General features: G+C 33.8%; 1 protein-coding gene across 1 annotated transcript; it reads right to left on the bottom strand.

Moving 5' to 3' along the window:
* Window positions 1–2,071: 2,071 nt before the first annotated feature.
* Window positions 2,072–11,711, bottom strand: LOC149774720 (toll-like receptor 4). Its single transcript, XM_089944772.1, has 2 exons — window positions 11,359–11,711; window positions 2,072–5,115 (listed from the first exon to the last, which is right to left on the bottom strand). The coding sequence occupies exon 2, from the start codon at window positions 3,320–3,322 to the stop codon at window positions 2,231–2,233; it is 1,092 nt and encodes a 363-aa protein (XP_089800898.1). The 5' UTR covers window positions 3,323–5,115; window positions 11,359–11,711; the 3' UTR covers window positions 2,072–2,230.
* Window positions 11,712–13,313: the final 1,602 nt, after the last annotated feature.

Below are 13,313 nucleotides of genomic sequence, written 5' to 3'. Positions count from 1 at the left end.
CATAGAAATATCATCCTTACCTGAATATGATTATGTCGTGTACTTCTATGTAAACGATTTCATTGTCTTCGGAAGTTTAGATGATACCGTCTGTTTTGCTATGATAACCACATATTTTCCTGCATTCACAACTGTAATAGCAAACTTGCCAGAGATACTGGTAGAACTCCAGAAAGACTTTCATTAATGGATGCAATGGAGTATTGGCCTTGAAAGGTAATGATAGTGAAGAAGGCGGAAGGCCAGGATAAAGTATTGCAGCAAAACGTAGCGCTAGTATATCAAAAGACTGAAGCGGATCGTCAGTCGCATCTTCAAATATGGGGATTATACACATTGAGGGTTTGGTCACTACACAGTGCAGGAAAGGAGAAGCTGAAACGTTATTACAGTTGTGACAATGATCCAAAGATCATGTCGTGTCATGTAATTCTGAGCTCCAACAAATGCCACATTTCTTTGCCATAGATGAACAATATCATCTAGCACACATGTGTCAAACTCAAGGCCCGCGGGCCACATCAGGCCCGGCGTACAATTATATCCGGCCCGAGAGAGAATTTTAGGCAAAAATATTTTTTAATGGCCCTGCGATATAAAGTGCAAATCAAATTCCCTAATTAGCAGCCTTGCCAAACATCCAGCTCTGACAAATTGGCATAAGAGCGAAAATGGGTATGCCAATGATTTTTTATTATTAAAACTTTTTTTCTGTTTTAATTTATATTAATGTTTAAAAAGGTTTAATTTTCCGCTTATTGAATGTTTATCCTGTTCGGCCTGCAACCTTACGTGTGATTTGAGTTTTGGCCCGCTGAGCGATTGAGTTTGACACCCCTGATCTAGTATAATAAAAAACGCTCGAAAAAAAATTGTGCTTGGGTTGTTTTACAGAACAATATCATTTCATCAGTTCGAGTAAAGGGTAGATTATTCTCGAAAACAGTTTACATTAACAAATTTTCTTAATAAGGCATTGATACCAAGACAAAAAGACTGGTGAAGATACAAATTTAAAACGCAAAAACTACAATAAAAATTGATATAACCTGTAAAACGTATGAACTGGTATATTCTTATATCAAGAGAAGATCATGTATACCTCATTACACTGTTAAATAACTCTGTAAAGCTATTATCCAACAAACGTAATACAAATATAATACACTATAATAAGTAAACAATGTTAAATTCAAAAGAAAACAACATAATTATGATGAAATTCTACAAGGTTTCTGTTTGTTCAGCAAGAAACCCAATTATCGCCGAAGCTCAAACAAATTGAACTATGGAAACATGATTTTGTTTTAGAATAGCAACCACATACAAATGATATGCAGGCATATAATCAGGTGTGCACATTGCAACATTTATAGAGGTATGCATTAACAGAAAGCTAAGGTTTAAGTGCTTGTTTTGCATATAGTCCACCTGTGTACAGAAAATATATATGCAAGAACACTCTCCGAACGTGTTGGTATATACAAATATATGTGTATTGCTTGTGGCAATCATTTTCTATTTAAAATTATCACGATATACTGGTGTAAAATTAGTTTAGAGTTTGAGAGTAATAATAGGTTTTCCAAAACGTCCGACAGTCTTGTAAATTTCTAGGATCAAATGATCAGAAATAAAACCTCTGACCTTTTCTAATAATGAAACATTGTTTACATTCTATTTCAATCATCTTGAAATATCAGAGGCATAAAACATGGAACAAACCAGTGTGCCAAATGTGGCACTATGGAATACAAAATGAACTTGTACTACAATCCAGGATAGTGTCATTCCATTCTACATTTAGTTGCATGAAGCGAAAACAGTGTATGTTTCGTAGCAATATAAGCTGACTAATATCTGTACCAAAAAATAACAGTATTAAATCAGGGCTAAGAATTCAACTCCACGAAAATTAATTTCATCACTGTTCTTTAATCATTTGGAATTCAGTGTTAATCTGAGGTCGTTCCCCCCCCCCCCACACACACACACACACACACACATATATATATATATATATATATATATATATATATATATATATATATATATATATATATATATATATATATATATATATATATATTGCGTATGTGCATGAGTCGCTGCTGCGCTGTGACGTGCTATGTTGCAAGTTGCATACCATTCTGATACAAGGATTACTGACGAACATTAAAAGTATAATTGTGCAAAAGTAACTTGGAGGCGGAGATGTCATTATTATGCATCATACTGTTTCGTCTAGCAATAACAACGAGTCATTAGAATCGTTAACATTTTGTTTCCTGTATTTACGAAGAATATCAGCACCAATCTTAATTACACCCTGACTAATTGCATTCCATGGGGGACAAATAACAAACTGGTTTTCATTAATTGACCAGGATGCCCTGGTGTACCGTTCTATCAGATGCTTGATGGGCGTAATTGCCATGGATGTGTCTGTATTCTGCTGAACTAGAGGGACAACTTTTCTGCCTTTGGCAATGGCAACAGCACATTCTTCCTGGCTCCACTGAGACTGGAGAAATGCTGATGTGATTACAGGGACTACAACTAGGCTTTCATCAATACATCGGTGTATCTCATCTATGCTACGCATGCCAGGAACAAAGGAATCAGCTCCAGTGCACACCAGATCCTTGTCGGTGTTAAGCGTTTTCTTTAGGTATATATTTAACGAGGGCCGGATGTTTTCCTCCACTATATCATGGTCTATGCTACAGTATACTAGAAATACAACAAATTTGAATTTGTGGGTACCCTTCACAATTGTTCTATTCATATACTCTATGTCATTATGTCTGCGTGCCATTTTGTACCTATGACGACATATAATGGCAATTATGGAAAAACCTAAATTAATTACCAAAGATGATGTAATTGCTATACCGATAATGGTTGGGTGTCTACAGGTCTGTCTGAATGTTTCAAAACCATTGTAATTCAATACAATTTCATGATTACCATCATTGCAGAGCAATGTTGTCCTGTTAACAATGCTGACATTTGAGGTCAGAATCCATTGTAAAAAATCAAGTTTGTCACAATCACACAAGAATGGGTTCTCAGACATTTTGATGGTCAAATACTGTGGAATAAGTTCCGGCCAGTCTGTGAGATTTTCTTTTTTCCCTGCATTGTATCCATATCTGTACCTCTCTGCTAAATGATGTCTATCGAGAAACTCACGGATCAAATTGATCGTAAGGGAAATATCCTGTTTGTTTTGGGTTTCCTGATACCGAAATATGTTATCTAGTTGTTCTGCGAATGGAATAGGCAACCAGTTTAGCCGATTCCTTCTTAAGTCAATCATTTTTCAATCCCGCATGTTGTGCCACCCACTATTCAAGTGTGTGAGTTCATTGTCACTCAAATCAAGGAGGCGTAGCTTGATATTTGATGAAAATATGTTTACTGGTAATACACTAAGGGAATTGCTACTTAAGAATAGTATCTCAAGCTCCCTGTTTCGAGAGAATATATTGATAAACTTGTCCATATTCTGCATCTTATGCAACTGGATTTTGGACAAGTCAAGAATCCTTAAAGAAGGAAAGACGGCTAATAAAGACGGTGATATGTGTTCCATATTGTTACTATTTAAGTCCAGTATCTGAAATGCGTGTAAGTCAAGTCCTCCGTTGACGGTCATATTTAGGATTTGTATGTAATTATTGCTTAAATCTAACAAAATAAATTCTCTATTCTCACACTGTGGATAATAATGTGTTGATTTTATTATCATTCCACCAACTACATCAACGACATTCTTAAAATACAGATTTTATTTTTGGAGGCAACTCACATCTTTCTGTTTTATTTCTATTATTGTCATCGAATTCTATGAAACCACGACATCAACTAATACCTAACAATTCCAAGCTAGACCCCGGTTGACGTGCAAGCCTAGAAGAACTAATGAAGAATACGAAACGTTTAGGTATTTTACGGTTGAAAGTAATTCTTTTAAATTAAATGCAATAGAAGCAACGTTGGACCTACTTAAATCAAAATATGTAAGCTTTTTCCCCTGAAGAGCCTTTGCAAAACTGACTCCAAGGACAGCGTGATAAATTCTAGCTTGGATTGCAATCAAAGATAAATATTTGAGCTTGCTCAGTTTGCCAGTCAAGGCTGCTTCCACACTAGATATTTCAAGATTCGGGTTATCATCCAAATACAGTGCTTGAAGATCAGGCGTATTAATAAATACATCAGGATCAATTCTACTGAGTTCATGACATGAAGATATGGACAAAAATTGTGAATGTTCTAATCCGTCAAAAACGTCACGTGGAACAAAATGGATAGCAAGGAAGGTAAGAATAGAAAGATCTGATACATTTGCCCATGTATGATTGCTGAAAACTGCAATCGGGAAATATCCCGTCAATTCATCTGTTGCAATCAGCGTTACTTTCCGTATATATGAAGGTAACGAATGTTGAATATCATTCTTTGTTGCTATATTTTTGCAGAAATACGAAGTGTCATCAACGGTACAAGTTACATTAGCTTCAATAGCTGTTATAATGACATATATAATACAAAATACTGATCGAGTACGATTTTCCATGTTACAAGAAATGAAACAAATCAACGGTACAAGTTATATTCGCTTCAATAGCTGTTATAATATTATACATAATAAAAAAAATACTGAGCAAGAACGACTTCTTTCAATGCTCTGTCTATGAAATGAATAAAATCAACGAAGGGACACAATATAAATTTCAGTTCGGTGGTGAAGTCTTTGTTCGAAGATGCATGAATCGCTCGATTAAAAACAAATGTTCCGTTGTGTGGTTGCCTTGCTTATGCTATGTATGAATCAATTGTGTGGATCACAATCCACGTTTCACTTTCATCGGGTCGAGTCGGTTTGAAAACCATGAATAGATCGGTGGAACACAACATAGGTTTATATTTCGTGGCATAGCCTTGCTTATGAAATGGATGAATTGATTCGGGGAACACAACGTTGTACTCTCTTGGGGTCGCCTTGGTTATCAATAGTGTCGTTCTTTCGTAACCTTCAAAATTGTATCGAAAAAGTCCTCTTGAGTTTATTGTCGATAGGTCTTCTTTAGGTAGAGAAACTAAAAGCTGCAATTAGAAACATAGAAACAGATGTGAATAGAAACACCTAATTATCAGCGCTCGTAGTTTCTAAACACCAACAATTCTGCGCTGAACGCTGCATTGTTTGATTTTGATTCTAAATATATTGTTTAATTCCCTTAGATAAATGAAATTAAAGACAGCAAATGTATGAAAAGAGGCGAAGGAGAAAACTATTCGAGTGTATGTAATGATTGTGACATGATGCAAGAATTATGCAATTTTAAATTATATTTGTTTTTCTCTGAATTTCGTGTTATTTGAGTGTCAGAATATCTTTACTGTATCATAATTATAATTTACCACTAATGTTGCACATATATAAAAAAAAAACAAATTGAGAGAATTGCCATAAAGGATTGATTACAATGTTCGACTGTTTCTATAGGGTGTAGTATTTTCTCGTGAAATAAACAACTTATCGTTCGTATGTATGTATGTATGTATGTATGTATGTATGTATGTATGCATGTATGTATGTATGTATGTATGTATGTATGTACGAATGTATGGTGGATTGACGCATGCGTGCAAGTTGTGTATTTTGTTATGTGCATTTAATTTGTATTTATTTCATTTTTTTCTATTATATTTTTTTAGGTATATCTATATTTTGTGATTGACCTTTGTCCAAAATAAAGTTAGTGGCCTACGTATCTAGTGGCGTTTATTTTAATTGGAAGGATCTTAAGTGCATAGACCAGAAATTGTAACGGAGAAAAAGACTAAGTAAATGTTGCAATATAATGGAAAATATACTGCATCTAACAGCATGATGCAGATGTTACGAGTATTAGAGTTTTTAAAGTGTGTTAGATTCTTATCGGACAATTGAAAATAATGGTATACACTGCTTTACAATCATGGAATGTTTGCAATACTGAATAATTTTAATGTATCAAACTTATATTGTAAGAGACGAGTATGATATGACCAGGCAATCAGTTAACACTGGGGTTCAGATTTTCTTAATGTTTAGACCGGACTGCATAGATTAAGCAGAAAGAAAATTATCTTAGTAGATGTTCTGCAAGAAACAAAAGTAACATCTAAGAGCAGAACACATTGATATGATGAGCACAATGCACGAAACTTTGTCCTACCTCCTAATTCCAAGACACGGAGATTTTATATACTCCATGTACTCCCATAAAAAAGTATGGAAACCCAGGAAGGGTATGTATGTATGTGTGTATGTATGTACCTCCGCCGTAACCTTTACTATAAGCTTCTTTCCCAACAGGACAATGATTGAAATGATCCTAAATAATTACTGTGTTGCCGTGGCTTAGATGTCAATTCAGCTTCTATATTGTTCTGGAGACCCTGATATTGTACGCTTAATTTAGAATTGAGTAAACGTTGTGGCTCTACAATTATTAGGCTGCAAATACACACTGTGTGTTATTTTCGTTGCGCTAAAAGTAACACAACTTCTGGTATGTAAATACAAGTATAACATGGAGATCCAAAGTAAATATAGTTCTGGTCATGTAAAGATGTGCCTCAAATTAGAGATATAAATATTTTATAGTAGATTTAAAGAACTACGTTAGAATATTTACTTTCCTCCACTGACAGCAGAAGGTCGATTCACACCTCCTTTCTTTAATCATGTATGTGTAAATCATATGCTACGATACCGCCTTGAAGAACGAAATAAAAGAAACACGTATATCCAGCTATGTCTTTGTAAAACGTAACAGCTGATCCTCGGGAAATACTTGATCTGATTGAACTATTCTAATTCTTTTTTAAAACTAGAATTAGTTTACCATTTTTTCTCCTTAAAATTTAGGAACTAATCAAGATATTAGGAAAAGGAATGTTGTTAATTTAATTTTCAAATCTACTTATAAATCAACGTCAAATTGAGCTTGGAGAATATGCAAACTGTTGCACATCTGCTGTGCTTGTTAACCTAAATTAGTCAGAGTCCATCTTGATAGATACGGTATCCCCCCTCTTTTTCTCTCCCTCACACACAAAAACACATAGAATAATACAACTAAATAAATCCCCACCAAAATTATAAAAGTTTTATACGACAAAGTATATTTGTATCTGATTTTGGGCACGTTTCTCAGCTTAACTAAATTTATTTTCAGGTGTTCTATAAATATAAGATATTTAATATCAGTTTACACTTGTTACTGGAGGTGTGATCAAAATCGATTTATGTAACAAATATACCAATGACTGCATAATGAATCCATTTGTATTTTCTCTAGATTTTAAAAGGTAACAGAACAAAAGCTAAACCAAAAGTTTAAATATAAGTAAAAAGATATTCTTTTTTCCTGTGTTCCTAAGTCGACTTTTAAGAAACTACGCACATTATTGTTGATTAAGACCCAGATAATATTAATTGTTCCATCACAAGTCCAAACTTATATAGTGTTCTGAATAACTCCGAAGAGTTTTAAATGTTCTAATTTTCTCATGTACCAATGATGCTATTCAGAATCCATTGGATTTCACGACAAGTTTTAAATAATGCGATAGTTCATAAATCAATGAGAACTTTAGTAATTCCAGTAAATGATTTAATTAATTCCTATCAAGTTATATTTGAAATAAAGTACAAAATACAAAGACTGACCATAAAACAGGAATCAAGAAAGGAATGAATACATGTTTAGAAAATCTCTATTTATATAAACTTTACTTGAAGTAAGACACAATATAACATTTTTGAATGCTCTAGATGCAAGTACTTTCTAACTGGAGAATTATATCAGAGTGAGTCTCGAATATTCTGAATTCAAAAACCGTCTTATAATCATTAACTAAAAATACAACAAGCAAACAAATACAAAGTTAGCTATGTAAACAAGTTCTTTAAAATTAACATTATCTCAAAATATTATAAATAATCATGGACAAATGTGGCTATGTAAACAACTTATTTACAAATAAAAATTATCTCATAGTACTATAAACAGTCATGGACAAAGTTATCTATGTAAGCAAGTTATTTGCAAATGAACACTTTGTGCAGTTCTATAAATGATCATGGACACGGATATGTAAACAATATGTTTACAAATTAACATAATCGTTAATTGCTATAACCAATCATGGACACATATTAGGTAAGTAAATATGTTATTTATAAATGAAAATGATCTTAAAGCACAAAATACATCATCCTACATTATGCTCCTTCTTCTAGTAATGGCTTTGAGTCATTAGACTTGTGTACATTTTGTTTCCTGTAATTACGAAGACTATCAGCAGCTATGTTAATTACACCCTGACTAATTCTACTCCAAGGACGGCGAATAAAGAATGGTTTTCATTAATCGACCAGCATGCACTGATGTACCGCTCAGTCAGGTGCTTGATGGGCGTAATTGCCATGGATGTGTCTGTATGCTGCTTAACTACAAGGACAGCTTTTCTGTGTTTGGCAATGGCAACAGCACATTCTGCCTGACTCCACTGAGACTGGAGAAATGCTGGTGTGATTGCACGGACTACAACTATAATTTCATCAATACATCGGTGTATCTCATCTATGATACTCGTGCCATAAACAAAGCAATAAGCTCTAACTCACGCAAGATCCTTGTCCGTCTTATGTCTTTCCTTTTGGTCCCTATTTAACATAAACTATAAGCAACAGATCATGAAATTCCAGTGTACCGAATATAACTGTGAGCCAGCAGTTTTGTCTGACAGCTTCGAAACCTCTATGTAACTTAATACAATTTAATTATTGCCATGTTTGCATAATAATGTTGTACTTTCAACAATGTTGGTATTTGCTGTAAAAATTATTTGTAAACTTTCAAGTGCATTACAATGACAAAAGAGAGGGCTTTCAGAATCGCTGATGGTCAGATGTTGCGGAATAATTGTCGATGTTTATGTGCAATGTTCGTTTTTGCCGGCATTGTAACCATATTTGTACCTCTCTGCTAAAAGGTGTTTATCAAGAAAATGACAGAGCAGCATGTTGTTCGTGGAGGTCTCCTGTTTGGTTGACGTGGCTTGATGACAAAATATGTTCTCTAGTTGTTGTACGAAGGGTTTAGACGAACATTTCATGAGGGTCTTTTTTAAATCAATCATAATTAAATCCTGCATGTTGTACCACTCGCTATTCAAGTGTGTTTGCATCTTGTGCAACTGGTTTTTGGATAGGTCAAGAATCATTAACGAAGGAAAGTTGTCTAAAACGGATGGCTTGATATATTCTATATTGATACTACTCAGGTTCACTACCTGAAATGCGTGCAAGTTAGAGGTTCCCGAGATCGTGACATTAAAATTATAATGTTTTTATTGCTGAAATCAAACAATATAAATTCTTTATCTCCGCACCTTCGAAAAAATATATTTTAAATTTGGAGGGGAATCACATACTTATGTGATCAGTATTATCGATCATGTAATCTTTAAAAACGACAGCCATTGAAATAAGCAACTTCCATTCTGAACTTCTATATAGAAATAGTGTAGGCTATCCCTTAGATAACGAATGAAGAACACGACAGATGTATGTATCGTACCGACAGAAATGTGGTATCCATTACAGCAGGTTTTACCAAGAGTATGTTTCCTCTACATATGTCAAAATATCTAAGATTTATGCCATGAACAGCATTGGACAGGTCAGCTCCAAGGAATGTTGGTTCCTCTTTAGCATGGATTGCAACCACAACTAGATATTGGAGCTTGCCCGGTTTGCCAACCAAGGCCGTGTCTACACTAGAATTTAAGATAGGGGTTCTCATCCAATTGCAATGCTTTAAGCCCTGGCGTATAATAAAATATGTCGGAATTGACGTATTCGATGTCGAAACATAACGATATGGACATAAACTCTAAATCCTCTAATCCTTCCAGAAAACCCTGCAGAATAAACTCCATTTTTTCAAAATGAAGAATAGAAAGATCTAATACATTTGCTCATGTTCGTGTATCAAAACATACAGTCGGAAAAGATCCGTTAATGTTATTCCTTCCAATCAGTGTAACATTATGTATATTTCCATACAGAAAATCTGGAAAATTGATATTATTGATTATATTCTAGTAGACATAACAAATATCGTCCTTAGCATAGTTGTTACTATCGACAATACCGTATGGATAGGACTCCTTTCCATGTCTTGAACCGATGGGTGGAATACAATCAGAATTATACTTTCTTACGTTTGGTTGTAAAGAATTTTTATTTTATTTGCAATGGTCAATTTTCTCTTTGAGGAAAGGTCCTCCTTCTTCATTGCAATTGTGTCTTGTTTCCATGACAAAAAAGTAAGCATAAACAGAAACGAATAAAACATAATTATCAGCGTTATTATTATTATTATATATATATATATATATATATATATATATATATATTTATATATATATATATATATATATATATATAACACGATTTTAATAGGTACATGACTTGTCTATGTTTGGATAGTTTTATATTATATTTTGGAAGCATAATAACAAAAGATAAATAATTAAATTTGTCACAAATTATTCTGATTGGTGTATTCATCTGTCGATTGCAACTCGACATAAGCGTAATTTCGACAGATTTGAGAAAGTGGAAACTGTGTGCATGCCTGTTTATATATATATATATATATATATATATATATATATATATATATATATATATATATATATATATATATATATATCTGTGTGTGTTGTCATGCGAATTAGATTTTGTTCAAAATGTACATAATACTTATGTACATTTGCAAAAATATTGAAATGTTAAGAAAACGGTGTAAATCATTCATTACCATCTCATCTTTGAATCCGTTTAACATGAGTTAAATGCTTTTAATATTTAGAATTGGGTACAGATTTGCATTGAAATCTTTATGTACCAGTTTTATCATTTGCGCCTTCACGTTTTAAACCTCATTTACATCATCTAGTACTTTAGTCAAACTCTCAGTATTATCCTATCTGAAAATAGTCTCAAAGTATTACCTTAATACATCACCCGTTATCAAGCAGTCTCAGAGTCACCCCATATTGAAATATTCATTACAAAACAATCTCAGAGTAATTATGATGATTGGTGTCTTTATACTTGCATTCTGCAGGTGTCGAAATATCCAAATTTGTCAGCGCCCAGCACTCCCACAATGACATGATCGTGTTTATTATCTTCGCAATATGTAATTATTATATACAGCTAATATAAATAAGACAATGTTAGTTCCGTAGTTTTCTGATATTCTATGCAATCATACCTACCTTGGTAATATTTGTGGCGATTCAGTCCACCTCGGATCAGGGAAATTTGCTTTCAGATGAAGCGAACTTGGACAAAATTCATCTGCGGCAAATAATAATACAATGGAATAATATCGCCACACTGCTTGTTCGGAAAGAATATTTTCTAGTTTTGAAGAACTGTTCTTGACATATTATGCATCGATCATACAGGAGCCGAACCCCAAAAATTACTAGTCCTAGTGAAAATAATTTACACGTTGAAATCTGCGTTATTCGGCATGCCTTCGTTCGTAATCATCAGCAAAATAGGTAACAATACAAACTCAATTATGCTTTGAGGAAGTTGCCAAAAATCACAATGCGACACTGAAACCAACTGAGGGTCCAAGCGAAACATAACTAGCAAATACTAAAAGGAGTGATATATTTGTACTATGAGGAAGTTTAATTATGCGACACGGGTAATTTGGAAACTCTTTTGAATAACACGACTTATTGTTTGGGAAACGGTATCGCACAACTTCATATCAACAGTAATAGGCTACTACTAAACATAGCTCCAAATGGCGTGAAATACAGACGAAAGGAAGAGCCATTTAAGTGTCAGTCACGCTAGTGCAGCCCTACGAAACGTAACTGTGGTAGCAGGAACATAACCACAAGTAAACATTCTCATATCTTGCAAGGAGCCGTGTTAGTTACGTCATTTGGTGAAGCGACAGACTTTGAACCATGTTTTACGGTTCAATACCCATCGATGTCAGTCAGGGTTGCCTGCCTCGGAAAGCCTGTGAGAAAGGCTGCCATTTGTTGTATGATACAGTCAATAATGTATCCATAGTACCATTAAAATAAAGCAAATAAAACGAACAAGTCTTGATGATACGGTATGTGCATATACTGTCTGTACCCTTATACCGGGCTTTCATTTCATGTACCGTCTGTACCCATATTTTGTGCGTTCATTTCATGTACCGTTTGTACCCATATAACAGGTGATCACAACTGCGAAGAGTTCAACATTGTCGCGTGACGAAGCAGGATATAAGCCGTCTGCATGATTTCACGAATTAGACGAAGCATAATATAGGCTGTCTGCATGATTTCAAGAAGTAAACGAAGCAGGATATAGGCTGTCAGCATGATTTGACGGTATAGGCACTGATTTGTAAAGGCTCGGACATGAGCAGCAATGACATAGTACACTAATTATTATATTTATAAAAGTTTCATTTATTTGAAATAAATTTAAACATTAAAATGCATATTATATTATAAAGACGAATAAGTCCTATTCGTTGCCATGATATCACACAGACACACACACACTATCTATCTATCTATCTATCTATCTATATATATATAAATATATATATATATATATATATATATATATATATATATATATACGAGATATATATATATATATATATATATATATATATATATATATATATATACGAGATATATAGATATATAGATAGATAGAGTTTTAATATTCGTATCAGTATTAATTTTAAACTTCATTTTATTAGATCTTTTTTTCTTTTATGTTCAAACTTTCTTGAATCACTCCTGTCCTGGTACGGGTAAATACTTGTCTTTCTGTGTGCTGTGGCTGACAAACAAATGGTGATGAGTTGAAAACTTGCCGCGGCATCCAAAGTTTTTAAAATACCTTTTTGTATTTTTATCGTGTATCTCGCTCGCATTTCGGTCAGCATTTTAGACGATCAAATCACTTGTTTTACACGCAATATATAGACTCTACCTGGTTACTTTATGAAAATAGGAAACACTGCCAGTATTATGCAGTCGACACAATTCGAAATAAAACCAATCCTACACAACGTATATCTCATGTACATATGATATTTACGTTTGTGTACATTTAAGGAAATATTTAACAGTGAAGTAGGAAACATTTTATTGTTACGTGTAGCGAAGCCAAAACTAACAATACAAAAAAGTCC

Source organism: Sinohyriopsis cumingii, unplaced genomic scaffold, assembly GCF_028554795.1.
Source record: "Sinohyriopsis cumingii isolate HCF-2022 unplaced genomic scaffold, ASM2855479v2 utg000160l, whole genome shotgun sequence".
NCBI classification, from domain to species: domain Eukaryota; kingdom Metazoa; phylum Mollusca; class Bivalvia; order Unionida; family Unionidae; genus Sinohyriopsis; species Sinohyriopsis cumingii.
The sequence above is the reverse complement of the archived record's forward strand: the minus strand, read 5'-3'. Positions and strand labels throughout refer to the sequence as shown.